The sequence below is a fragment of the Aotus nancymaae genome, unplaced genomic scaffold (genome assembly GCF_030222135.1).
Source record: "Aotus nancymaae isolate 86718 unplaced genomic scaffold, 86718_ANA_hifiasm-v0.15.2.pri h1tg000049l, whole genome shotgun sequence".
In the NCBI taxonomy this organism is placed as follows: Eukaryota; Metazoa; Chordata; class Mammalia; order Primates; family Aotidae; genus Aotus; species Aotus nancymaae.
Genome location: NW_026988463.1, coordinates 56250 through 82437, shown reverse-complemented (window position 1 = coordinate 82437; position 26188 = coordinate 56250). Strand labels below are relative to the sequence as shown.

Genomic DNA, 26188 nt, shown 5'->3' with positions numbered 1-26188 from the left:
CTAACAAACGTGTGTAGGTGCGGCTGAAACTTGCCCTGGATGCCAGCAGTGCCCTCCACGAGGCAGCAGCCTCCCAACCCTGGCCCGCCCTTCTAGGTGTGAGATCACCTCCCGGGAGTACTGTGACTTCATGAGGGGCTACTTCCATGAGGAGGCCACGCTCTGCTCTCAGGTAGGCCTCCGGGGTGTCTTGTCTTTCCCCTCCCCTGGCTGCTGTGAGTGCTGACATGCTGCTCTGCACAGGTGCACTGCATGGATGATGTGTGTGGGCTCCTGCCTTTCCTCAACCCTGAGGTGCCTGACCAGTTCTACCGCCTGTGGCTGTCCCTCTTCCTGCACGCCGGGCAAGTGACACCGGGTTGCGTGGGTGGCCTCAGGGTCCCCAGGATTGGCTGGCTGGGGGTGGCAGAGAGGTTACTTCCCGCTGAATGTCTCCCCACCCCCACCTGCCACTGACCACAGGATCCTGCACTGCCTGGTGTCCATCTGCTTCCAGATGACCGTCCTGCGGGACCTGGAGAAGCTGGCAGGCTGGCACCGCATAGCCATCATCTACCTGCTGAGTGGTGTCACTGGCAACCTGGCCAGTGCCATCTTCCTGCCATACCGAGCAGAGGTAGGGCTGGCCCTCTGGGTGGGGGGTCCTCCTGTGTGCACCTGCAGCTTGCCGTGAACATGTCCACATGAGTGCGGAGTCTGGGTCTCTGCAGTGCCCAGCAGGGAGCATCTCCATTTGGATCCTCAGTCCCAATATGCTCTAGGCCGTGGGAAGTGGGGGCAGAAAGAGGAGACCTTGGGTACAGGGGACCTGCCTAGCGCCATGGCCTTACAGCTGCCCCCACCATCCCCTAGGTGGGTCCGGCTGGCTCCCAGTTTGGCATCCTGGCCTGCCTCTTTGTGGAGCTCTTCCAGAGCTGGCAGATCCTGGCACGGCCCTGGCGTGCCTTCTTCAAGCTGCTGGCTGTGGTGCTCTTCCTTTTCACCTTCGGGCTGCTGCCCTGGATTGACAACTTTGCCCACATCTCGGGGTTCATCAGCGGCCTCTTCCTGTCCTTCGCCTTCCTGCCCTACATCAGCTTCGGCAAGTTCGACTTGTACCGAAAACGCTGCCAGATCATCGTCTTTCAGGTGGTCTTCCTGGGCCTCCTGGCTGGCCTGGTGGTCCTCTTCTACGTCTATCCCGTCCGCTGTGAGTGGTGCGAGTTCCTCACCTGCATCCCCTTCACTGACAAGTTCTGTGAGAAGTACGAACTGGACGCTCAGCTCCACTGAGCTGGCTGACGCTCCAGGGGCCATGTGCTCCCGCAGCCCAGAGCCAGACACCACAGCCCTGAGCCTCACAGGCGTACAGCAGTCACCTGCTCCACGAGGGGACTGGCCTGTTTCCCGAACACAGACCTCGTGTGCCTTGTTCACTCTGCTGAACCCTTTGTACTGCCGGGCACTTATACATCTTCCTGTGATAACCTTCTAATTTGCCTCTCGACGACCACCTCACGTGGCCAATAAATGGACTGGAAGCGTTTTAGCTGCCATTAACCTGACCAGGGCTTCCTCTCCGTCTTTGTTTCTGGCCGGGAGCTGTGGAGGGAGGTCCTGCAGGCCCCCTGCCTCCCACTCACAAGTCCCTGGGGCAGGGAACTGAGTGTCAGGTAGAGTCACAGTGAAGCCCTTCAGCCAAGGCATGTGCACCTTGTTGCTCTTTCTCCTTAGAGCGGCTGGCAGCCGACGCAGGGACGAGGACCTAGGGATGTGCTCACACCCTCCCCACATGCTGGGAAGCACCCCGCCCCCACCCTTCGCAGCTCCAATTTCTGCCCCACACTACCTCCCTGGCCCTGGAGCCTGCTGAAGGCCGAGGCTGGAGGGCTCACCTGTAGCCGTGCTGTGCTCACTGCCGCTGTGAGCTCCAGGAGGCAGACCCTAAAGCCACTCTGCTTTTATTTTCTCCTTGTTATGGAGGTCATGGTTACACAGTTGTGTGGTTTGAGGAGTGATGTGGCCACAAGGCTTAGGTGGTGTGGTGACATATTGGACTGTAGGACCCACCTATACCAATTCGCTCCCATTCTCTCCCCTTAACTGCCCTCTGTGACGGGGCAGCCTCAGTCTTTCCTACCCAGGGTACTGTGTCTTTTGACCTTTATTTTTTTATTTTTTGAGATGGGGTCTCGTTCTGTCACCAGACTGGAATGTGGTGGTATGTTCTCTGCTCACTGCAACCTTCACCTCCCAGGCTCAAGCTATCCTCCTGCCTCAGCCTCCCGAGTAGCTGCGACTACAGGTGCACGCCACCACGCCTGGCTAATTTTGTATTTTCTTTTTCTTTTTTTTTTTTGAGACAGAGTCTTGCTCTGTTGCCCAGGCTGGAGTATAGTGGCATGATCTTGGCTCACTGCAACCTCTGCCTCCTGGGTTCAAGCAGTTCCCTGCCTCAGCCTCCTGAGAAGCTGAGATTATAAGCTTGCATCACCACACTTGGCTAATTTTTGTATTTTTAGTAGAGACGGGGTTTCACCATCTTGGCCAGGCCGGTCTTCAACTCCTGACTTCGTGATCCACCTGCCACAGCCTCCCAAAGTGCTGGGATTACAGGCATGAGCCACCGCACCTGGCCTAATTTTTGTATTTTCCATAGAGACGGGGTTTCACCATATTGGCCAGGATGGTTTTGATCTCTTGACCTCGTGAGCCACTCCCGTCGGCTTCCTGAAGTGCTGGGATTACAGGCGTGAGCCACTGTGCACGGTGGCTTTTGACTTTTCAAACTAAGAAGCAAATAGGTTTATTTTATACACAGGGTCAGGCTGTGGATCTGGCATGTGACTAGGGTATTTGGACACAGGGAGAGGTCAGTCTCAGGCCAAGCACATGGAAGAAGGGAGTGCTGGCTCACCCCGTCCTAGTCCCGGGGGCTCCCAGGTTCGTGCTGAGAGTTCCTGTTGGGCATGCCTGGGGTGAGGCCACCACAACATCCTTTCTTGAGGACCCGATGCTGCTGGGAAAACACTCAGCCACCAGTGAAGAGAGCTGTCCACGTCTGGAGGCTCACTTTTGCCTCAGCTTTTTGATGAAGGAAACCTCGTCTCGATTCCGGATGCCGTAGCTGAAAAGGAAAGGCGTAAAGCACCCGCCCTACAGAAGGACACGTCTGTGACCCTCCTCCTGAGGCTTGGGGGGGACCACAAAAGAACCACAGAAGGGAGGCATGTGGCTGCTGGGAAGGCCAGGAGAAGGTAGTGGTTGTCCTCCCACAGACCCTGAAGCACTGGCGGGGCAGCCCTTGGCCTCCGCACCCACTCTCATTTCCTCCCTCCGGGCAATCTGTAGCCCTGCGCTGCCACAGGTGGAAGCAGCAAGGCCCCTCCAGGTGCCCCCTGCCTGCCAATCTCCTAGTGGAGAGGGCCCCAAGGAAGCTCCTTGGGGGAGGGAGTCTCCAGAGAGGGGGCCGCAGCCCTCTGGCAGAGCGTGGGGGACTAGGGGACAATAGAACAGATGTCCCCCTACAGCTCAAGGTGTGGCCGGCACTTACTCTCGGAGCTTCTTCCTATCTTCTGTGAGTTTCTCTCCTGCAGAGGTCAGATGGTACGTCCTCCACACGTAGGACCTGGAAGTGGGTGACTCAGGTAGACCACAGGCCCTGACCATGACGTGGGCTTGAGGCATTCAGCCCTATGGGGCCTGGGGCAGCTGTCCTTCCTCCCTGTGCTGTTCTATACAATGTGCGAATTGGGTCTGAGGCAGCTGCAAGGAGGCTGTGTTCTCAGAGGGCAGTACGGGGAGGTGTGGCCAAACAACACCTCGCTAATGCAACAGGTGGTAGTGCTGAGAGTCAGCAAACAGGATACTTGATCCAATAGGAGTGAGGGCTGACAGCACCCAGGTGAGAAGGGGACGGCAGCCACTACCCAGGTGAGAAGGGGACGGCAGCCACTACCCAGGTGAGAAGAAGGGGACGGCAGCCACTACCCAGGTGAGAAGGGGATGGCAGCCACTACCCAGGTGGGAAGAAGGGGACGGCAGCCACTACCCAGGTGAGAAGGGGACGGCAGCCACTACCCAGGTGAGAAGAAGGGGACGGCAGCCACTACCCAGGCGAGAAGAAGGGGACGGCAGCCACTACCCAGGTGAGAAGAAGGGGACGGCAGCCACTACCCAGGTGAGAAGAAGGGGACGGCAGCCACTACCCAGGTGAGAAGAAGGGGACGGCAGCCACTACCCAGGTGAGAAGAAGGGGACGGCAGCCACTACCCAGGTGAGAAGGGGATGGCAGCCACTACCCAGGTGAGAAGGGGATGGCAGTCACTACCCAGGTGAGAAGGGGATGGCAGCCACTACCCAGGTGAGAAGAAGTGGACGGCAGCCACTACCCAGGTGAGAAGAAGGGGACGGCAGCCACTACCCAGGTGAGAAGGGGATGGCAGCCACTACCCAGGTGAGAAGGGGATGGCAGCCACTACCCAGGTGAGAAGGGGACGGCAGCCACTACCCAGGTGAGAAGAAGGGGACGGCAGCCACTACCCAGGTGAGAAGAAGGGGACGGCAGCCACTACCCAGGTGAGAAGGGGATGGCAGCCACTACCCAGGTGAGAAGGGGATGGCAGCCACTACCCAGGTGAGAAGGGGACGGCAGCCACTACCCAGGTGAGAAGGGGACGGCAGCCACTACCCAGGTGAGAAGAAGGGGACGGCAGCCACTACCCAGGTGAGAAGGGGACGGCAGCCACTACCCAGGCGAGAAGAAGGGGACGGCAGCCACTACCCAGGTGAGAAGAAGGGGACGGCAGCCACTACCCAGGTGAGAAGAAGGGGATGGCAGCCACTACCCAGGTGAGAAGGGGACGGCAGCCACTACCCAGGCGAGAAGAAGGGGACGGCAGCCACTACCCAGGCGAGAAGAAGGGGACGGCAGCCACTACCCAGGTGAGAAGAAGGGGATGGCAGCCACTACCCAGGTGAGAAGAAGGGGACGGCAGCCACTACCCAGGTGAGAAGAAGGGGATGGCAGCCACTACCCAGGTGAGAAGGGGACGGCAGCCACTACCCAGGCGAGAAGAAGGGGACGGCAGCCACTACCCAGGTGAGAAGGGGACGGCAGCCACTACCCAGGTGAGAAGAAGGGGACGGCAGCCACTACCCAGGCGAGAAGAAGGGGACGGCAGCCACTACCCAGGCGAGAAGAAGGGGACGGCAGCCACTACCCAGGTGAGAAGGGGACGGCAGCCACTACAGACGTACCATCCAGAACTAGGGAGGCCGCTTCCAGACACACTGGAAATGCCCTACAGTGTCTCCACGTGAAGATACCCGGCGGCCTGGATGGGGCGATGGCGATGAAAGAACAGTGTGCTAGGGACGGCCAAGGCAGGAGCCCCAGGCACAGAAGGGCCCGCACTGTCTGAACTCTCGTGACAGAGAGCGTATCACTTCAGTGGTGCTGTACTCATGTGGCGCTGAGAGCTGTTTCCTGGTGGTGCCCGGTGACGGTGCCAAGAAGGGCACATGCCCCAGGAAGGGCTACAGTGAAGGGACTGCTGTTCCACTTACCAGCTGATGTGCTGAATGCCCCCTTCACGCTCCTGCTTGAGCTGCACGTATCTCTGGATGGCCTTCTTCAGGTCCAGGACTGTGGCGCTCTGCACTACAACCACAGCTGCAACCAGGGGCACATGTGGGAGAAGATCCATGGTGAGAACCCAGAGCCACAGCCTCCGACGGCGGGAAAGGAGCCCGGAAGCTTTGTGTGCAGGGCAGCTGTGTGGTTGTCCCAATGCCCCTGGGCATGGCCTGTGAGTTTCTGGGCAGGCTGGCCAGCCCTGTTACCTCTCGCTGCTGTGAAAGCCTGGACCATATAACCTGAAGGGAGAAGGGCAGCACTTACGCATTACTTCTCCGTCCATCTTGCACACTCGGACCGTCATTGCCTGACCATATTCTAGGGCTATTTGGGAGTTGACTTCTTCCAAAGTAACCTAGAAAAGACCAAGAGCAGAAGTGGGAACTGGCTCTCTTTACCACCTGGAATAACAAAGAACAAGCTGATAGTGGCCAAAAAGTGGTGCTCCATTTTATGAAGGGCAAGGACGGGAAGACGTACTTCCCTACACATCAGCGTTTCCCAATTCATCAGAGCCCCAATCTCACGTTCCACTCACATTTTTATTTAATGTCCAAAGTGGACAGAGTCTCTTGGGGAACAAGAGACTACATTCACATGAGGATCCACCCCAGGGGGTGGATAGGGGCCTGTCAGTTCACCCTGAGTATCCCTGATCATCAGGACCCAGGCCAGGGCCTGGGACTGGGGTAAAGCAGGTGTGGGAAATTTACCAGAGCAGCAAAAAACCGTATTAACTATAAATATTTTAACACAACATTTAAGAAGTACAAGGCAATTAAACAATCCATGATGAGCAAAATATAAAACATTTAGAATTGGCTGGGCGCGATGGCTCATGCCTGTAATCTCAGCACTTTGGGAGGCCGAGGCGGGCAGAGCACGAGACTGAGACCATTCTGGCCAACATGTTAGATTGTGCTATTGCACTCCACCCTGGCTCTGTCTCAAAAACAACAACAACAACAACAACAACAACAAAAAACCATTTAAACAAAGACAGTATGGTGCCAAAACATGCTTGAGGCAAATGGAACAATCAGTACTACGAATCTTACTCTTGTTTAAAACTAGATTTTTTCTTTACTGTAGGCTCTTTTTTTTTTTTTGCATCAACTTTTACATTTAAAACTATTAGAGGCCGGGCTCACACCTATAATCCCAGCACTTTGGGAGGCCAAGGCAGGAGGATCCCCAGAGCCCAGGAGTTCCACACCAGCCTGGGCAACATATGAGACCCCTCTCTACAAAAAATTTAAAAATTAGCTGGGCGTGGTGTCGCGCACCTGTGGTCCCAATTACTCGGGAGGCTGAGGTGGGAGCATGGCTTGAGCTCAGGAGGTCCAGGCTACAGTAAGCCGAGATCGCGCCACTGCACTCCAGCTTGGGCGACAGAGCATGACCCTGTCCCCCAGACCCCCTAAATACAATTACATTAAAATGTCATTTATTGTTACTCACTAGTGAGGTTTTTGGTGCCTCTTTAAATTTCGCGCCGCAGGCGAGTGCGCCCTACCCAGGTTAAGACCCTCGTTTACGCCCAGAGGCGCCTTCTCCCATCAGCACCTTCAGAGGCTGCCCGCACCCGAACGCCCCGGCCCCCGGCCCCCGGGGGAACGACCCCACGCCCCAGCCCCTGCCTGCACACACCTGGATCGGCAGATCGCAGAGCAGCGGGTCCTGCACCACCATGGCCAGACCCTCCTGGAACACGTCCACGGCCTCGGAGTGCGGCAGCGCCTCCTCTTCGTCCTCATCGTCCTCTTGCGCCTCGGGCCGACTCGCAGCCTCGGCCTGCTCCAGGACTGCGCGTCTCAGCCGGGCTCCGCCCGCACTGCCGGTCAGCACTACGGAGGCCGAGCGCGCACGCGCAGGAACTGCGGCCGCCCCAGCGAGGCCGCCCAGCCATTGGTGCACCGAGGGGAGGGGCAGTGCAGTGACCAATGACAAGTGCGAGACAGCCTGGCGCATAGCCTGCTGGGAGCGCAGAATCGCCCTGTCTATTGGTTGGCTGGGGGGCGGGACGGCTGCCGGCACGGACGTGCGCTTGAGGCTGGCGGTGTGTCGGCGCTGAGGGCCCGCGGGAGCTGCGGGGAGCCGGAGCCTGCGGAGTACGAGACTATGCTGCTGTTCTGCCCCGGCTGCGGGAACGGGCTGATCGTGGAGGAGGGACAGCGCTGCCACCGCTTCGCCTGCAATACGTGCCCCTACGTGCACAACATCACCCGCAAGGTGGGACCCGAAGGCGGGCGCCTCTCGCAGGACTCCCGCTTCATCCGACCGCAGCGCCATCGCCGCCAGCCCCGGCGTCTGCCTCTGTCCTTTCTTTCTCTCGTTGTTTGCTTTTTTTTTGAGACAGTGTCTCGCTCTGTCGCCCAGGCTGGAATGCAGTGGCGCGGTCTCGGCTCACTGCAGCCTCCTCCTCCAAGGTTCAAGCGATTTTCCTGCCTCAGCTTGCCGAGTAGCTGGGATTACAGGCGCCCGCCACCACGCCCGGCTAATTTTCTATTTTTCATATTTTTAGTAGAGACGGGGTTTTACCGTGTTGGCCAGGCTGATCTCAAACTCCTGACCTCGTGATCCGCCCACCTCTACCTCCCAAAGTGTTGGGATTACGGGCGTGAGCCACTGCGCCCGGCTGTCCGCTCTTTCTCGCGCCCCCTTCCGGTCGGCAGCGGATCCTGTGGGCTCTACTTTCCAATACACCCGGCAAGCCCCTCCGTTTCCCGCCTCCCTGGGTTCCTGCTCCCACGCTTGCGCCCTTCACTGCGTTCGCAGCCGCGGCCACGGCGATTCCGTGAGAGCCGAGTCACACAGGTCCGTGCTGTGCGCGGAAACCTTCGGCCGTTTCGCAGCTCACGCAGGGGAAAAGCCGGAGTCCTCCCAGGGCCTACCGGTTTCCGACACTGAGCCCCTGCCCGGCTTGCTTCTTTGATTTCAAGTCCTAATGCTCCTCCTGTTGCCGTTTGCCCCAGCAACAGCAGCCTCCTGGAGGACTGGCAGGGTCTTTGCACTTAATGTCGCTCGGTTCACTCTCCCCTAGAGCCAGCTTACTCCCTGGTCTTGTCTTTACTTAAATGTTTACTGTATTTTAAGTTGCAGCCCTTCCTTCTCAGTTATTCTCCTTCCCTTTTTAATTGTTTCCATAGGGCTTATTACCTCCTAATATATTATGTAATGGATTGTGTGCTTTGTTTATTAATAGTAGGACCTAAGGTCTAGGAGGGCAGGTTTTTCTCTGTTTTGTTCCGTTCCATTTTCTATTCTGAACAACTAAAAGGAAACCTATAATATAGTAGGTGTTCAGTAAGCAGATGATGCACTGTATTATAACTTATTATTTTTCCTTAATAATACAGGTTTACTTTTTAGAATGCCTTTCCTTTTTTTTTTTTTTTTTTTTTGAGACAGAGTTTCGCTCTTGTTGCCCAGGCTGGAGTACAGTGGCGTGATCTCGGCTCACTGCAACTTCCACCTCCGTGGTTCAAGTGATTCTCCTGCCTCAGCTTTCCAAGTAGCTGGGACTACAGGCGTGCGCCACCACCGGCTATTTTTTGTGTTTTTTTTTTTTTTTCTTTTTTTCTTTTTTTGAGACGGAGTTTCGCTCTTGTTACCCAGGCTGGAGTGCAATGGCGCGATCTCGGCTCACCGCAACCTCCACCTCCTGGGTTCAAGCAATTCTCCTGCCTCAGCCTCCCGAGTAGCTGGGACTACAGGCGCGCGCCACCATGCCCAGCTAATTATTGTATTTTTAGTAGAGACGGGGTTTCACCATGTTGACCAGGATGGTCTCGATCTCTTGACCTCGTGATCCACCCGCCTTGGCCTCCCAAAGTGCTGGGATTACAGGCGTGAGCCACCGCACCCGGCCTTTATTTTTTGTATTTTTAATAGAGACAGGGTTTCACCATGTTGGCCAGGCTGATCTTGAACTCCTGACCTCAGACGATCTTGCCTTGGCATCCCAAAGTGCTGGGATTACAGGTGTGAACTGTCTTTTTTCTTTCTTTCCTCTTTTTTTGAGATAGAGTCTTGCTCTGTTGTCCAGGCTGGAGAGCAGTGGTGTGATCTTGGCTCACTGCAACCTCCACCTCCCCGGTTCAAGCAATTCTTATGTCTCAGCTTCCTGAGTAGCTCAGCTACTTCAGCCTCCTGAGGCATCTGCCACCATGCCCTGCTAAATTCTGCACTTTTAGTAGAGACGGGGTTTCACCATGCTGGCCAGACTGATCTTGAACTCCCGACCTCAGGCGATCTGCCTGCCTTGGCATCCCAAGTGCTGGGATGATAGGCCTGAGCCACCATGCCCGTCCATAATACCTTTACTTTTCAGAAGTTAGAACATCATGGCGCGACCTCAGTCTTAATGTTTGCATACTACTCCATTTTGTACTGTGTTGTGGGAGTTTAGAGTCTGAAACTGTGGGAAGAGTGAATTCTTATGTAGTCCTGAAATTTGAGGTTTGGAGGACCAAGTTTGCACCATTTAGCTGCTTTGAGTCTGAAGGCTTGTTTTTGTTAGGTAACAAATCGGAAGTACCCAAAACTGAAAGAAGTAGATGATGTGCTCGGTGGAGCAGCTGCCTGGGAGAATGTTGACTCTACTGCAGGTAAGAGGGAAAACTATTTCTGTCACTAAACTGTGGATAATTATGAGGCTGTTGATGCCCCTGCGTGGCAGAGTCTATGATGTCATATCAATGATGTAGGCTTCTAAAAATAGAAAATCTTTTCTTGAATAATTTGTCATTTGTGTTTGTTACTATTTAATAATTTGTTACACAAGCAATATTTGTGCACGCCTTGGCGTCACACAGGCCTGGGTTAGATTCTCAAGGGAACTGCTTATTGTTTTAGGACCTTCGTTGGGTTTCCTGACCTCTCTGGGGCTAATCCATATTCACAGATTGTGAGAACATAAAGTGTGTTATACTGTGCTTAGTACAGAAGAGCCACTCAACAGGTGGCTTTTATAATAGGTTTTATAATGGCAATGATGAGTAGATTAATAAAAATTATTAATGATTATTAATTATTATAACAGGTGGCTTTATAATAGGTTTTATAATGGCAATGATGAGTAGATTAAAAAAATTATATTCTTTCTGTTTGATATGGTTTGGCTGTGTCCCCACCCAAATCTCATCTTGAATTATAGTTCCCATAATCCCCAGGTGTCCTGGGAGGGTCCCGTGGGAGGTAATTGAATCATGGGAGTGGTTTCCTCTATGCTGTTCTGATAGTGATTGAGTCCTCACAAGATCTGATGGTTTTATAAGTGTCATTTCCCCTGCTTGCACTCATTCTATCTCCTGCTGCCCTGTGAAGAGGTACCTTCTGCCATGATTGTAGGTTTCCTGAGGCATCCCCAGCCACACATAACTGTGAGTCAAGTAGACCTCTTTTCTTGGCTGGGTGCAGTGGGTCACACCTGTAATCACAGCAGTTTGGGAGGCCAAGGTGGACAGATCACTTGAGGTCAGGAGTTCTAGACCAGCCTGGCCAATGTGGCAAAACCATGTCTCTACTAAAAATACAAAAATTGGCTAGGCGTGGTGGTGCTTGAACCCATGAGGCAGAGGTTGTAGTGAGCTGAGATCGCGCCACTGCACTCCAGCCTCGGCGACAAGAGTGAGACCCTGTCTCAAAACAGACAAAGAAACAAAACTCTTTCTTTTCTGTTTTTCAAGGTGCTGTTTAAAAAATTCCTCTTTTCTAAATAAATTGCCCAGTCTCAGGTATTCATAGCAGCGTGAGAATGGACTCATACACTGTTCTGATGCAGATTTTCAGAAGTTAATACCAAGGAGCATTAAACTGCAGATTGGGTAAAATAAATGTTTATTTCATGTCTGATAGAGATAGAAGTGACCAGGAGAGGAAAGGGGAAGGCCCTAAATAGAAGTTGTGTTGAGAGGGGAAAGAGACAACTGATGTTTTTCGCCCATAGAAGAACATACAAATCTGTCGTGTTAAAAAGTTAGCATTGGTAGAATTTGTCATTAAAAGATAAATTAGGCCAGGTGTGGTGGCTCATGCCTGTAATCCTAGCACTTCGGGAGACTGAGGTTGACAGATCACTGTGGTTAGGAGTTCGAGACCAACCCGGGTAACATGGCGAAACCCTGTCTCTACTAAAAATACAAAAATTAGGCTGGGCATGATGGCTCACACCTGTAATCCCAGCACTTTGGGAGGCCAAGGTGGGCGATCACCTGAGCTCAGGAGTTTGAGATCGCTTTGGGCAACGTGGTGAAACCTGGTCTCTATTAAAATACAAAAAATTACCTGGACATGGTGGTGAACACCTGTAGTCCCAGCTACTCAGGACGCTGAGGCAGGAGAATTGCTTGAGCCGTGGAGGTGGAGGTTGCAGTGAGCTGAGAGATTGCACCACTGCACTCCAGCTTGGGCTACAGAGTGAGACTCTGTCTGGAAAAAAAAAAAAGAAAAAAATGAGCGGCTGGGCGAAGTGGCTCATGCCTATAATCTCAGCATTTTGGGATGCCAAGGCAGGTGGATCACCTGAGGTCAGGCGTTCAAGACCAGACCGACCAACATGCTGAAACCCTGTCTCTACTAAAAATACAAAAGTAGCTGGTTATGGTGATGTGTGCCTGTGATCCCAGCTACTTGGGAGGCTGAGGCAGGAGAATTGCTTGAACCTGGGAGGTGGAGGTTGTAGTGAGCTGAGATTGTACCATTGCACTCCAGCATGGGCAATAAGAACAAAACTCTGTCTCAAAAAAAAAAAAAAAAAAGAAAGTTGGGCTTGGTGGTGCGTGCCTGTAGTCCTAGCTACTCAGGAGGCTGAGGCAGGAGAGTCGCTTGAACCAGGAGGCAGAGGTTGCCATGACATGAGACCATACTACTGCACTTCAGCATGAGTGAGACTGTCTGAAAAGAAAAGATTAAGTACCTAATGTCAGAAATAGTGTTTGAAGCCATTTCTATCAAGTGTAGAATAAGTTTCTCAAAATGAAGTCACTTTGAAGGGAAATCTGTGCCGTGGGGCACTTTTAAAAGATACAGGATGTGTGATAAGATGTTGATAAAGAACAGCCTGAGGAACTGCTGCCAAAATGGATCCTTGGATCAGTCATCCATTGGGAAGATGAAAGGTGTGTGTCCATTGCCCAGGGGAAGGTGATATATTTCTTAGGGGAATCTGCATGTTATGCATTGCTGTAACAGGATACCACATACTGGGTAATTTATAAAGAATATAAATTTATTGCTCCTGATTCTGGAGGTTGAGAAGTCCAAGAACAAGTCACCAGCAGGTTTGGTGTCTGGTGATTTGGCCAAGGAATGGTGCCCTGGAATACAGGGAGCTGAGAGCCGGGGAGCTGTAGGTAGCCCTGAGGTCACTCGAAACCACTCTGGGCCTGTCATGGGCATGGGAGCCCCTCATCCCACCCCAGGATCTCCAAAAATGCCTTGAAGGGGTCATCCTCCCATTGCTTGATGAATAGCATCTGGCTGCCTTCTGTCCATTCTCATCTCTGTATCACATGGTCCCTTGACCATACCCTTGGTTTTCTCTCTTTTTTTTTTTCCAGACGGGGTCTTGCTCTGTTGCCCAAGCTGTAGTGGTGTGATCATTCTCACTGCAGCCCTGACCACCCAGTCTCAAGCAGTCCTCCCACCTCAGTCCCCTGAGTAGCTGAGACTGTAGGCGCTTGCCACCATGCCCAGCTAATGATATTATTATTTGTAGATACGAGGCCTTGCCATGTTGCTTAGGCTGGTCTTGAACTCCTTAGGTCAAGCAATCTTCCTGTCTCAGCCTCCCAAATTGCTGGAATTACAGGTGTGAGCCACCATGCCCAGTCCACTTTTTTATTGTTTACATGGGTAAGCTAGGAGTTTTCCAAATCTTTGTTCTACTTCCCTTTTAATTATTAATTCCCGTCATAGATTGGTTCTCTCTTCTCGAATGTTACTCTAAGCGGTTAAGAAAAGCCACGCAGTACCCTGAACGCTTTGTAGCCTAGAGATTGCTTCTGCCAGGTACCCTAGTTCATGGCTCTAGAACTTTGTGGAGGTTCTGCTTTCTACAAAGTCCTTGGAAACAGACATAATTCGCCAAGGTTTTTGCCACTTTGTAATAAAGATGGCCTTTTCCCCAATTTTGAAGAAGATACTTTTCATTTTTGTCTGAGACCTCATCAAAATAGTACTCGCTGTCTGTATTTCTACCAACATTCTGTTGACAAGCACTTTCGGAATGTCTTTGAAGAGTCAGGCCTCCGTTACAACTCTTCTCTTCTTTTGAGCCCACCTGAATCGCCCTGAATGCTCCATTCGTGACAGTGCAGGCCTCTCCCAGCATTTGCTTCCAAACTCTTCCACTGTCGAACCAGCACTTAGCATTAGCAGCAAAGCATGGACCAAAACAGTCACCTTCTGTGTCATGTTTCCAACCAGCCTTCAAGTGGGTTTGAGAAGAACCCTGGGACCGGGAGGGGAGGAGGAGTGTTTGTGGGGTCACAGGTCTCCCAGATTCCTTTAGTGTTCGGGCATAGTGGGAATGACATCACTGTTTGTAGGTCTGCCCTTGGCAAAGCGGATCAAATGAGCAGGGAGGTTCTTTACCATCTTTAAAGATACTAAGTAGTCCGGGAGCGGTGGCTCACACCTGTAATCCCAGCACTTTGGGAGGCCGAGGAGGGCGTATCACGAGGTCAGGAGTTCGAGACCAGCCTGGCCAACATTGTGAAACCCTGTATCTACTAAAAATACCAAAAAGTTAGCCAGGTGCACTGGTGGGCACCTGTAATCCCAGCTTCTTGGGAGGCTGAGGCAAGGAGAATCGCTTGAACCTGGGAGGTGGAGGGTGCACTGAGCCGAGATCACGCTGCTGCACTCCAGCCCGGGCTACAGAGCAAGACTCTGTTTCAAAAAACAAACAAACAAACAAACAAACAAGATATGAGGTAATGCTTGCTTTTAACAGTCATGAGCATCATGTTTGTTTAATGTGGGTCACTTCATTCTTCCCATTGCCAGAGCCCTGTCCCAAATGCGAACATCCTCGGGCCTACTTCATGCAGCTTCAGACCCGCTCTGCAGACGAGCCCATGACCACCTTCTACAAGTGCTGCAATGCCCAGTGTGGACACCGCTGGAGGGATTAGGGCTCGGACGGCCCAGCCGCCTCCACGTGTGCTTACCTTGTCTGTCGCAGAGCTGCTCAGCTGCAAGTATGAATCGTGTGTCCTGAGGGCCTTTGCTGGGGTGGTGGAAAGATACCCTTTTGAGGTGAAGAGCAGGTTATCAGGAAATGTGGACACCAATGTCCGGGAGTTTTTCTGTGTGCGATGCAGACCCAGAGCTGAGTGTGCGCTGTTGAAAGTCCTGTTCTTTCATCTTCCGCGTTGATTGGCAGTTGACACTCCCTTACTCCCAGCCAACACTTTAAAATATTTGTACTCTTTGCAAAACTTAGTACATTAAATGTCCTTAAATATTTAACTGTTACTTGTAAACTTGTTTATTACGTTTGACTCAAAATTCTTGTTTATTATTTGTTTGACTCAAAATTTAACGAGTATGTTGTTAAAATGAAAGTTGTAATATTGCCTTTTTTTTTTTTTTTTTTTTGAGACGGAGTTTCGCTCTTGTTACCCAGGCTGGAGTGCAATGGCGCGATCTCGGCTCACCGCAACCTCCGCCTCCTGGGTTCAGGCGATTCTCCTGCCTCAGCCTCCTGAGTAGCTGGGATTACAGGCACGCGCCACCACGCCCAGCTAATTTTTTGTATTTTTAGTAGAGACGGGGTTTCACCATATTGACCAGGATGGTCTCTATCTCTTGACCACGTGATCCACCCGCCTCGGCCTCCCAAAGTGCTGGGATTACAGGCGTGAGCCACCGCGCCCGGCCAATATTGCCTTCTTAGTGTTTTAAATAGCTTAAGAGGTAGAAAGCAAATCCCAAATCACAGTGATTACAAAATTGACTACGTGCTTAGATTTGAACAGGCTACAAAAATACTCATCACTGGGATTTCAGTTTCTTTCTTTATTCCTATTCTTATTCTCGGATTCTTTTTTTCCCCCATGTCTTAGTGTTTAATTATCATTCACGTTTCCCAGAAAAAGGAATGTAGCAAATGGGTCGGGGTTGTAGAAAAAAAAATCCTGGATTTTAGGTGCCACTCTCTTTGTATGTGGGGGTAGGGCTGTCCTGACATCAGGCACGGCAGCTGCACTTCTGCACACGCACCCATTGGCACACTTGGCACGGCCCACGGGGCAGCAGGAGCAGCAGCTCTTCTTGCAGGAGGTGCATCTGCACTCTGCACTTGCAGGAGCCACCAGCAGCGCAGGAGCAGTTGGGGTCCATTGCGAGCCGAAGTGAGACTGGAGTTCCCAAGCGAGAAGCCAAGAGGCAGTGGAGCACGTGGAAACTGAGGTCCCTTATTCATTTTTTGAAACTTCCCTGCTTTGTTTCCTGGGTTGCATTAAATGTGCAAGATACTGTTTTTTTGTTGTTTGTTTTTTGAGACAGAGTCTTGCTCTTTTGCCTAGGCTGGAGTGCAGTGGCATGATCTGGGCTCACTTCAACCTCCACCTCCCGGGTTCAAGCGATTCTCCTGTCTCAGCCTCTTGAGCAGCTGGGATTACAGGCATGTGCCGCCACACCCAGCTAATATTTGTGTTTTTAGTAGAGACAGGGTTTCACCATATTGGCCAGGCTGCTCTCGAACTCCTGACCTTGTGATCTACCCACCTTGGCCTCCCAAAGTGCTGGGATTACAGGTGTGAGCTACTGCGCCTGACTTGTTTTTTATTGCCCAAGCCGGAGTGCAATGGCATGATCTCTCCTTACTGCAGCCTCTGCCTCCTGGGTTCAAGCAGTTCTGCCTCAGCCTCCCAAGTAGCTAGGATTACAGGTGCATACCATCAGGCCTGGCTAATTTTTTTTCTATTTTTAGTAGAAACAGGGTATCAGCATGTTAGCTAGGCTGGTCTTGAACTTCTGACCTCAGATGATCCACCCACCCTGGCCTCCCGAAGTGCTAGGATTACAGGCATAAGCCACCACACCTGTCACTATGTTTTTACTCTTTTTTTTTTTTAGATGGAGTTTTGCTCTTGTTACCCAGGCTGGAGTGCAATGGCATGATCTTGGCTCACCGCAACCTCCGCCTCCTGGGTTCAGGCAATTCTCCTGCCTCAGCCTCCCGAGTAGCTGGGATTACAGGCACGCGCCACCATGCCCAGCTAATTTTTTGTATTTTTAGTAGAGATGGGGTTTCACCATGTTGACCAGGATGGTCTTGATCTCTTGACCAGGATGGTCTCGATCTCTTGACCTCGTGATCCACCCGCCTCGGCCTCCCAAAGTGCTGGGATTACAGGCGTGAGCCACCGCGCCCGACCCCTGTTTTTACTCTTTATACTTTCTGTGTTAATCATTCAACTCTCAGAAGAGAAAGGACACCTTAGACTAGCTGGGTCTAGGTTATTGACAGATTGATTCTTGATCAAGGCCCCAGACTTAATTGCTTTCTGAATAAATCTCTCTCTCTCTCTCTCGGGGTCTCACTCCGTTGCACAGGCTGAAGTCTCGGACTCCTAGGTTCTAGTGATCCACCTGCCTCAGTCTCCCGAGTAGTTGGGACTACAGGTACGCATTACCATAACTGGTTTTAATTTTTTATAGAGATGGGATCTTGCTATGTTGCTCACTTTGGTCTCGAATTCCTGACTTCAAGTAATCTGCCCGCCTCGGCCTCCCAAAGTGCTGGAATTACAGGCTTGAGCCACCGTGCCCAGCCTCTTTATACTTTTCTATAGGACTTGGATTTTATACAATAATTACAAATAATTTTTACATAAGCATTTGTTATTCTAAACTTTTTAAAATTGGGCAGTGATTAAGAATGAGCTACAGAAAGTAGTGTTTATTCAGCACCTCTTATATACTAGATATTTTGCATATAGCAGACCACCTAATTGACATATCAAGGCAGGAATTATAATCTTTATTTTCCAGGAGACAAAAATGAGGCTTACAATTATTTCTTAACTCTAGAGTTACACACCTGCTGCTTAAACAAGTGCCCCTCCCAGCAGCCTCCCCCCTTCCGGTTTCATCAAATTCAACCCCCTACTTCTACCCCCACGGCTGTGTGCAAGAATGTACACACACATGCACTTCTGCGATATTCCATCTGCCTAGGCCAGGAGCTTGTCATGACTAACCAGATGCAATATTTCCTGACCAAACCTGTTATTGAACAGCTCTATGATTTGGGAAATAGTTTCTGATTTCACACTGATGAGGGTCACACTGAGGTCTCAAGAGAAGTAATAATTAGAAAGCATCCTAATGTACGTGAATGGGTATATATCCAGCCCTTTGAGATGCTCTGCTGAAGGTGCTTGAGCTGCAAAGTACTATTGACTCATGGTCATCTTGGTCCATGGTCATTAATAATGATATTTTGTACTTTTGTGTTTGTGCTAAGGGTGGTTTCAAAAGCTGGAAGAAGCTTATCAATTTCTAGGTATGGAAATATCTCTTTCACAATGTATGTGTGGGAATGTGTATGTGCATATATACACACATGTTCACATATATATGGCTATATCTACATATATATTCATAGTATACTAGTTAAAAGGTAAATTCTTAATGATCCATGAAAAGAGAATGGCAGGCCAGGTGTAGTGGCTCACATTTTCACACTTGTAATCCCAGCACAGCGGGAGGTTGAGGGGGGAGGATCACTTGAGCCCAGGAGTTTGAAAGTGGCCTGGGAAACATGGTGAGACCCCCATCTCTATAACAAATATAAAAATTAGATGGGCATGGTGGCTTGTACCTAGGTTCCCAGATACTCAGGAGGCTGAGGTGAGAGGATGACTTAAGCCGAGAAGGCAGAGGTTGCAGTGAGCCGAGATCACACCACTGCGCTTCAGCCTGAATGACAAAGCTGTAACTTGCCTCAAAAAAAAAAAAAAAAGAAAAGGCCAGGTGTGGTGGCTCACGCCTTTAATCCCAGCACTTTGGGAGGCTGAGGTGGGTGGATCACAAGGTCAGGAGTTCAAGACCAGCCTGGCCAACATGGTGAAACCCTGTCTTTACTAAAAATACAAAAATTAGCTGGGCATGGTGGCACACACCTGTAGTCCCAGCTACTCGGGAGGCTGTGGCAGGAGAATTGCTTGAACCCAGGAGGCGGAGGTTGCAGTGAGCTGAGATCGAGCCATTGCACTCCAGCCTGGGTAACAAGAGCAAAAACTCTGTCTCAAAAGCCGGGCGCGGTGGCTCACGCCTGTAATCCCAGCACTTTGGGAGGCCGAGGCAGGTGGATCACGAGGTCAAGAGATCGAGACCATCCTGGTCAACATGGTGAAACCCCGTCTCTACTAAAAATACAAAAAATTAGCTGGGCATGGTGGCACGTGCCTGTAATCCCAGCTACTCAGGAGGCTGAGGCAGGAGAATTGCCTGAACCCAGGAGGCGGAGGTTGCGGTGAGCCGAGATCGTGCCATTGCACTCCAGCCTGGGTAACAAGAGCGAAACTCCATCTGCAAAAAAAAAAAAAAAAAAAAAAAAAAAAAAAAAAAAAATTGATATCCCAGAAAACTTTAAAATATCTATATATTCACAAATGTTTATAATCATAGTATGTTAATCAAAAAGTAAATTCTCGATCTCTTGACCTCGTGATCCACCCGCCTCGGCCTCCCAAAGTGCTGGGATTACAGGCGTGAGCCACCGCGCCCGGCAAAAAGTAAATTCTTAATACTTCACGGCAAGCAAACGACAGGCCATGGATGGCTCATGTTTGTAATCTCAGCACGTTGAGAGGCCCAGGCAAGAGGATTGCTTGTGCCAAAAAGTTTAAGGCCAGCCTAAGCAACAGAGTGAGAACCAACCTTTCAAACAAAATCAGAAATTAGTCAGATCTACACTAGTCTACACTGGCTACTCAAGATGCTGACTTGGGAAAATCAGTGGAGGCCAAAAGGCCAAGGCTGCAGTGGAGCCATGATCACACGAAGACACTCAAGCCCGGGTAGCAGAGCAGGACCCTAAGGAAAAAAAAATTAACTGTAAAAAATATAAAAAAAGGAGACATGAAATGAGAAGCTGGGCACGTCCAAGGCAAAGACAAACAGCCCAAGCAGAGGCCCATTCCCCTCTAAACCCCCAGAAGACAAGAAAAACCGTTAGACACTAAATAAAAGAGACATCACTGTAAAAAGACACAGGCAGAATTTACTACAAATCTGTCAAAACTACACTCTCCAGGTTAAAAGTAGAGGCAGGTGTTTAGCCAAGGCACACTGCTAAAAAGTGAACAAATGAGAGCCCAGGGAAGCTTTGGGCTTTTTGATGCTGTTGACGATCAAAGACCTATAGAGCTGGATCTAGAAGAGGCCACTGTGAGGCAAGTGCAGGGCAGAAAAAACCACCATGAGGCAGGAGCTGAGCCTGGAGTGTCCGCTAAGAGGCAGAAGAGAAGCCCTTAGAGGCCACTGTGAGGCAAACGAAAGGCCTGTCAAAATGGCTGAAAAACAGGTAGTAACAAGGCCAGAAAAGGCCCACATAGGGAATAGCTGCGCTGGGAGCTGGGTGTGTCCGGGCCGCCCGTAGGCCGAAGGAAGGCCCTGAAAGCCTGACTTGAAAAAAACTGAAGTTGACAGAGGCTGCTGGGAGCTGGGCAGGCGCTGGGACAGACGTGGTTGTCGGGAGACAGGAGTTGAGCCCGTAGACCCAGCGAGGAAGAAGAGCTGGGCCTGGAGAGGCCGGACGGGAGGCAGGAGCTGGGCCTGGAAAAGCCGATTTCCGGGCCATTTAGGCCTGCCGGGGCCACCAGGAGGAGGCCGGAGCGGGCCAAGAGAAGCCGACTTGGGGAAGTTTTGGGCCTGGGGACCTCGGCGGAGGGCAGGAGCTGGGCCTGGAGAGGCCACCATGAGGCAGGAGCCAGGTGGGCCTGGAGAGCTTGACTTGAGGACCTTTCAGGCCTACAGAGACCGCCGGGAGCTGGGCGGGAGCTGACTGAGTCCGAAAGGGTTGTTGCGAGGCGAGACAGGAGCTGGGCCCGTGACGCACCTGGGGGGAAGAGCTGGGCTCGTGACGCAGTCGGGCGGGGCGGGGGAAAGAGCTGGGCACGTGACGCAGTCGGGCGGGGCGGGGCGGGGGGAAGAGCTGGGCTCGTGACGCAGTCGGGCGGGGCGGGGGGAAGAGCTGGGCTCGTGACGCAGTCGGGCGGGGCGGGGGAAAGAGCTGGGCACGTGACGCAGTGGGGCGGGGCGGGGGGAAGAGCTGGGCTCGTGACGCAGTCGGGCGGGGCGGGGGGAAGAGCTGGGCTCGTGACGCAGTCGGGCGGGGCGGGGGGAAGAGCTGGGCTCGTGACGCAGTCGGGCGGGGCGGGGAAGAGCGGGGTCCGTGACGCAGTCGGGCAGGGCGGGGAAGAGCTGGGCCCGTGACGCAGTCGGGCGGGGCGGGGAAAGAGCTGGGCCCGTGACGCAGTCGGGCGGGGCGGGGCGGGGGGAAGAGCTGGGCCCGTGACGCAGTCGGGCAGGGCGGGGAAGAGCTGGGCCCGTGACGCAGTCGGGCGGGGCGGGGCGGGGGGAAGAGCTGGGCCCGTGACGCAGTCGGGCGGGGCGAGGGGGAAGAGCTGGGCCCGTGACGCAGTCGGGCGGGGCGGGGAAAGAGCTGGGCTCGTGACGCAGTCGGGCGGGGCGGGGGAAGAGCTGGGCCCGTGACGCAGTCGGGCGGGGCAGGGGGAAGAGCTGGGCTCGTGACGCAGTCGGGCAGGGCGGGAAAGAGCTGGGCTCGTGACGCAGTCGGGCGGGGCGGGGAAGAGCTGGGCTCGTGACGCAGTCGGGCGGGGCGGGGAAAGAGCTGGGCTCGTGACGCAGTCGGGCAGGGCGGGGAAGAGCTGGGCTCGTGACGCAGTCGGGCGCGGCGGGGCGGGGAAGAGCTGGGCTCGTGACGCAGTCGGGCGGGGCGGGGAAAGAGCTGGGCCCGTGACGCAGTCGGGCGGGGCGGGGGGAAGAGCTGGGCTCGTGACGCAGTCGGGCGGGGCGGGGAAAGAGCTGGGCTCGTGACGCAGTCGGACGGGGCGGGGAAGAGCTGGGCCCGTGACGCAGTCGGGCGGGGCGGGGGGAAGAGCTGGGCTCGTGACGCAGTCGGGCGGGGCGGGGAAAGAGCTGGGCTCGTGACGCAGTCGGGCGGGGCGGGGAAAGAGCTGGGCCCGTGACGCAGTCGGGCGGGGCGGGGGGAAGAGCTGGGCCCGTGACGCAGTCGGGCGGGGCGGGGGGAAGAGCTGGGCTCGTGACGCAGTCGGGCGGGGCGGGGGAAGAGCTGGGCTCGTGACGCAGTCGGGCGGGGCGGGGAAAGAGCTGGGCCCGTGACGCAGTCGGGCGGGGCGGGGAAAGAGCTGGGCCCGTGACGCAGTCGGGCGGGGCGGGGGGAAGAGCTGGGCCCGTGACGCAGTCGGGCGGGGCGGGGAAAGAGCTGGGCTCGTGACGCAGTCGGGCGGGGCGGGGAAAGAGCTGGGCCCGTGACGCAGTCGGGCGGGGCGGGGAAAGAGCTGGGCCCGTGACGCAGTCGGGCGGGGCGGGGGGAAGAGCTGGGCCCGTGACGCAGTCGGGCGGGGCGGGGGGAAGAGCTGGGCTCGTGACGCAGTCGGGCGGGGCGGGGGGAAGAGCTGGGCTCGTGACGCAGTCGGGCGGGGCGGGGAAAGAGCTGGGCTCGTGACGCAGTCGGGCGGGGCGGGGAAAGAGCTGGGCCCGTGACGCAGTCGGGCGGGGCGGGGGGAAGAGCTGGGCCCGTGACGCAGTCGGGCGGGGCGGGGGGAAGAGCTGGGCTCGTGACGCAGTCGGGCGGGGCGGGGAAGAGCTGGGCTCGTGACGCAGTCGGGCGGGGCGGGGAAAGAGCTGGGCTCGTGACGCAGTCGGGCGGGGCGGGGAAGAGCTGGGCTCGTGACGCAGTCGGGCGGGGCGGGGAAGAGCTGGGCTCGTGACGCAGTCGGGCGGGGCGGGGAAGAGCTGGGCACGTGACGCAGCCGGGCGGGGCGGGGGGAAGAGCTGGGCCCGTGACGCAGTCGGGCGGGGCGGGGAAGAGCTGGGCCCGTGACGCAGTCGGGCAGGGCGGGGAAGAGCTGGGCCCGTGACGCAGTCGGGCGGGGCGGGGAAGCGCTGGGCTCGTGACGCAGTCGGGCGGGGCGGGGCGGGGGGAAGCGCTGGGCTCGTGATGCAGCCGGGCGGGGCGGGGGGGAAGAGCTGGGCGGGAGATGAAACCAGGAGGCAGGACCTTGGCCTGGAGAGGCCACGAGAGGCATCAGCTGGGTCTGGAGGGGCCGCCAAAAGGCTTCCAAGAACTGGGCCTGGAAGGCCGCTGTGAGGAACGAGCTGGGCTTGCAGAGGCCACTCACTGGGATGCAGGAACTGGGCCTGCAGAGGCTGCCATGTCCGTACCTCCCCAGCCCGGCCCACCTTGTTTCTCCATCCATACTCTGCCACTGTCACCCATGTATCAGACTGGTCTTTCTATAGCAGACTGGACTAGGGCCCTTCCTTACCCACAGCTCTCAGAGCTAAAGTTGGAGTTAAGCCTCACATGGTTTGGCTTGGCATTGAGAGCTCTTTACCCCTTGGGACTGGCTCATCCAGAGCACTCACAGTGCAGGGCAGAGCAGGACCCCCCTTACTCAAATGTGGGTTTAGTGCACAATCACCATTAAGATGGTGATTTCCCTAAGAAGAAACAGGGCTGAGATGGGGTAATTTTCTGGGTTCAGAGTTAGACCTCCAGAGTCCAAACTTCCTTTGGGACACCAAATGGAGGGGTCCAGCTGGTAGCTGGCTCCTGATCTGGAGCTTCAGGTAGAGGGCTCAGCTCAGAGCCACATTCAAGACCCAGCTTAAATGCAGCCTCCTGCAGGGAACCCCCAGAGCTTCCACAGCCTCGGATCTGCCCCTGTGCCTACTGCGGATCTTTTGCCAAGTGTCGTTTGGGTCTTCAGGTCGTCTCCCTTCCTTGCCTGGGAGTAAAGGTGAGGTGCAGGGACTTAAGCTTGTGTACTGGTGCCATCGGGGAGGATGTGTCGAGTAGGTACGGCTTGGAAAGAGGGAGACTCAGGAGAGTCAAGGACACGTGAGCAGGCGAGCCTGGGAGCAGGAAAACAGATGAGTAAGCAGAGGTAAGTGCTGGGGCAGGGGAGAAGGTGGGAGAACTGGGGAATGAGGGGACTGGAGAGGTGGGGGTGGGATGCGGGCAAAGGGGCTGCCTGGCTGTCCATGCTCAGGAGTCGATTACATCCTCCCTCAAGGGCCAGCTCATCCGGTCACCCCAAAGCCCTTCCTCTGTGAGTGGGCCCAGAGGGCCCAGAGCAGGGATGACTCAATTGAGCAGGACTGAGGCGGACTCGAGTGGGTGCTGGGCTGGACTCCTGAATGTGGGGAGCAGCCACCACCCTGCCTACTGCATCCACTTTCCAGCTGGCTGCCTCTCTGAGCAGATGCAATATTGGGTGCCTTGTGAAACATGCGTCTAGTGCAACTGCTGCGCCTCCGGGACTGCCCTGGGCTCTCCAGAGGGGTCCCTGTGGAGGCTGGGCCTAGATTTTGAGCCCTGCCTCTCATACCTGGTTCCCCTTCCCCAGAGGCCACTGCTTGAGTACCCCAGAAGCCAGTCTATCCCCAGGGTATAGCTGGATTTGTTCCATAGCCCTTCGTGGCGTGTCTATTTGGACTGACTGCCCATTTCACAGAGAGGGGTGTGTCTTGTCCCAGCTCATCTGGCATATTTAAAGCAACTGGGGGGTCAGAATCTGCAGCTCCCAGCCCCCAGTCCTGCAGCATTAGGGGAGTCTGGACCCCACATCTCTGAAGTCCCATCGGGCTGGTGTGAGCGGGCTCCTGAGTCCCGGGCTGCTCTGCAGGCTGTGGGGCTCACGCTCCAGCTCCTGGCCCACCTGATGTGCTCAGGCTGCTCACCTTTGGGCCTATCCTGCCTCTCAGGTATTCGGCTGACCCCAGGGTCCTCTCCCTCATCTTGACCACTAGCTATGGGCTCTGACTTAGAGGTTCCCAGAACCTTAGACTGTTTGGCTCAACCCCCCCCATTTCTCAGCTGGGGAAACTGGGACCAAAGAGGGGAAGCAACTTTCTCATGGTCCCCCAGCAAGCGAGAGGCAGAACCGGGTCCGGGAACATCTTGCTGACAGGTCATCCCTGGCCCCTGAGCCTTCTTTAGTGTCTCCTTAACTTCCCCATAAGGAGACCGCCCTGCGGAGGCTGGAAATGGTGCTCTCCAGGGCGGTCTGTGCCCGTGACTGTGCCTGTGTTGGTACTTGTGAGTGTGTAGGGGGGCGGGCATGAGGGGTGGGAATAAATAGCACATGCTAGGGGCTGGAATGCACTCCAGCTCACCCCCCCAAAAAGGCCCGGGGGAGCCCTGGCCAGCGCAGCACATGCTTAGGCTTTCCAATCTGCTGAATGCCTGTGAGGCTGACTGGGCTAAGAGGACAAAGGACAGGCCTTTCCCCTACAGATGGCAGGCGTGGTCTGGGATGGATGGAAGCTTCTACAGCAGCTTTGGGGGTCACGTTCCAGCCCATGGGCTGACAGTTAAGCAGAGAAGCTGCCTCTAGGGGTCAGTCATGATCCAGTGATTCTGATGAGAACAGGTGAAACCCTGTCTCTAACAAAAATACAAACAGGTGTGGTGGCAGGTGCCTGTGATCCCAGCTACTGGGGAGGCTGAGGCAGGATAATCTCTTGAACCCAGGAGGCGGAGATTGCAGTGAGCTGAGATCACACCAGTGCACTCCAGCCTGGGCGACAAGAGCGAGACTCCGTCTCAAATAAAAGAAAGGATTCTAGAGGGTGGGGGAGTCTGCTGCTGATCTGTGTCTGTATCCCTGGCTTTATGGGGTGTATTCCTCCCCAGTATCCCCAGGACAGGAGCTTTCAAGTGCCATAAAACCTGGAGGCCACTGTGGAACTGTAGAAGTCAGGCTAGCAAAGGTGATAAGATGGAAGAGGTTTTTATAAAAGTTTGATGAGTATGTGTATAATAAAAGAAAAAGAAGACATCTAGTTACTGAGAATAATATAATCTTGGTGCAAAACTGGAACAAGGATGTACAAGGAAAGTTCATGATAAAACAGTCTGAATGGTGAGTCTTTGTCACAGGGAGAGGGCGCAGGGCAGTGCTTAGTGATGGCCTCTGGAGCCAGGGAATCCGGATTTGTATTTCTGCTGCCACTACCTACCTTCCCTGTGACATTAGGGCTAATGACTTGCCTTCACTGCGCCTTAACTTCCTCGTATATAAAGGGGAAATAACCTTTACAATAAGTCTTCTAGGATGAAATGAAGTACTTCAAGGAGAGTAACTTAACAATATCCAGAACATCAGAAACCAAATAGAAGTTAGCTGTTGTTAACTTTTATGAACATGAATTCCAAATTTTATATAAAATAATACCAAGTTGAATACAGTAATGTACACACACACACACACAAATAATGCATCATGGCGAATTAGGTTTTATTACAATAATGCAAGGGCAGAGTCAACACATAATGTC

At 53.9% G+C, this 26188-nt stretch overlaps 3 protein-coding genes across 8 annotated transcripts in view; 2 read left to right on the top strand and 1 right to left on the bottom strand.

Moving 5' to 3' along the window:
- RHBDF1 (rhomboid 5 homolog 1) overlaps window positions 1-1544 on the top strand; it is a 31403-nt gene extending 29859 nt beyond the window's left edge. For 5 of the 6 annotated variants that reach the window (XM_064362254.1, XM_064362253.1, XM_012468723.3 and 2 more), the window contains 4 exons: window positions 97-172; window positions 244-344; window positions 463-616; window positions 853-1544. In XM_064362254.1, coding sequence (XP_064218324.1) covers window positions 97-172; window positions 244-344; window positions 463-616; window positions 853-1272 — 751 coding nt within the window. In that variant the 3' untranslated portion in view covers window positions 1273-1544. The remainder of the gene's footprint in view (window positions 1-96; window positions 173-243; window positions 345-462; window positions 617-852) is intronic. The other variant, XM_064362257.1, reaches the window with a different exon arrangement.
- A 1225-nt stretch (window positions 1545-2769) lies between these two features.
- Window positions 2770-7434, bottom strand: SNRNP25 (small nuclear ribonucleoprotein U11/U12 subunit 25). The gene is made up of 5 exons (XM_064362262.1): window positions 7268-7434; window positions 5882-5972; window positions 5548-5653; window positions 3533-3607; window positions 2770-3106 (listed from the first exon to the last, which is right to left on the bottom strand). The coding sequence occupies exons 1-5, from the start codon at window positions 7307-7309 to the stop codon at window positions 3049-3051; spliced, it is 372 nt and encodes a 123-aa protein (XP_064218332.1). The 5' UTR covers window positions 7310-7434; the 3' UTR covers window positions 2770-3048.
- Window positions 7435-7659: 225 nt separating this feature from the next.
- POLR3K (RNA polymerase III subunit K) lies at window positions 7660-15094 on the top strand. Its single transcript, XM_012468736.1, has 3 exons — window positions 7660-7849; window positions 10140-10227; window positions 14630-15094. Exons 1-3 carry the CDS (start codon window positions 7739-7741, stop codon window positions 14755-14757), a joined length of 327 nt encoding a protein of 108 aa, XP_012324159.1. The 5' UTR covers window positions 7660-7738; the 3' UTR covers window positions 14758-15094.
- The last annotated feature ends 11094 nt before the right edge of the window (window positions 15095-26188 follow it).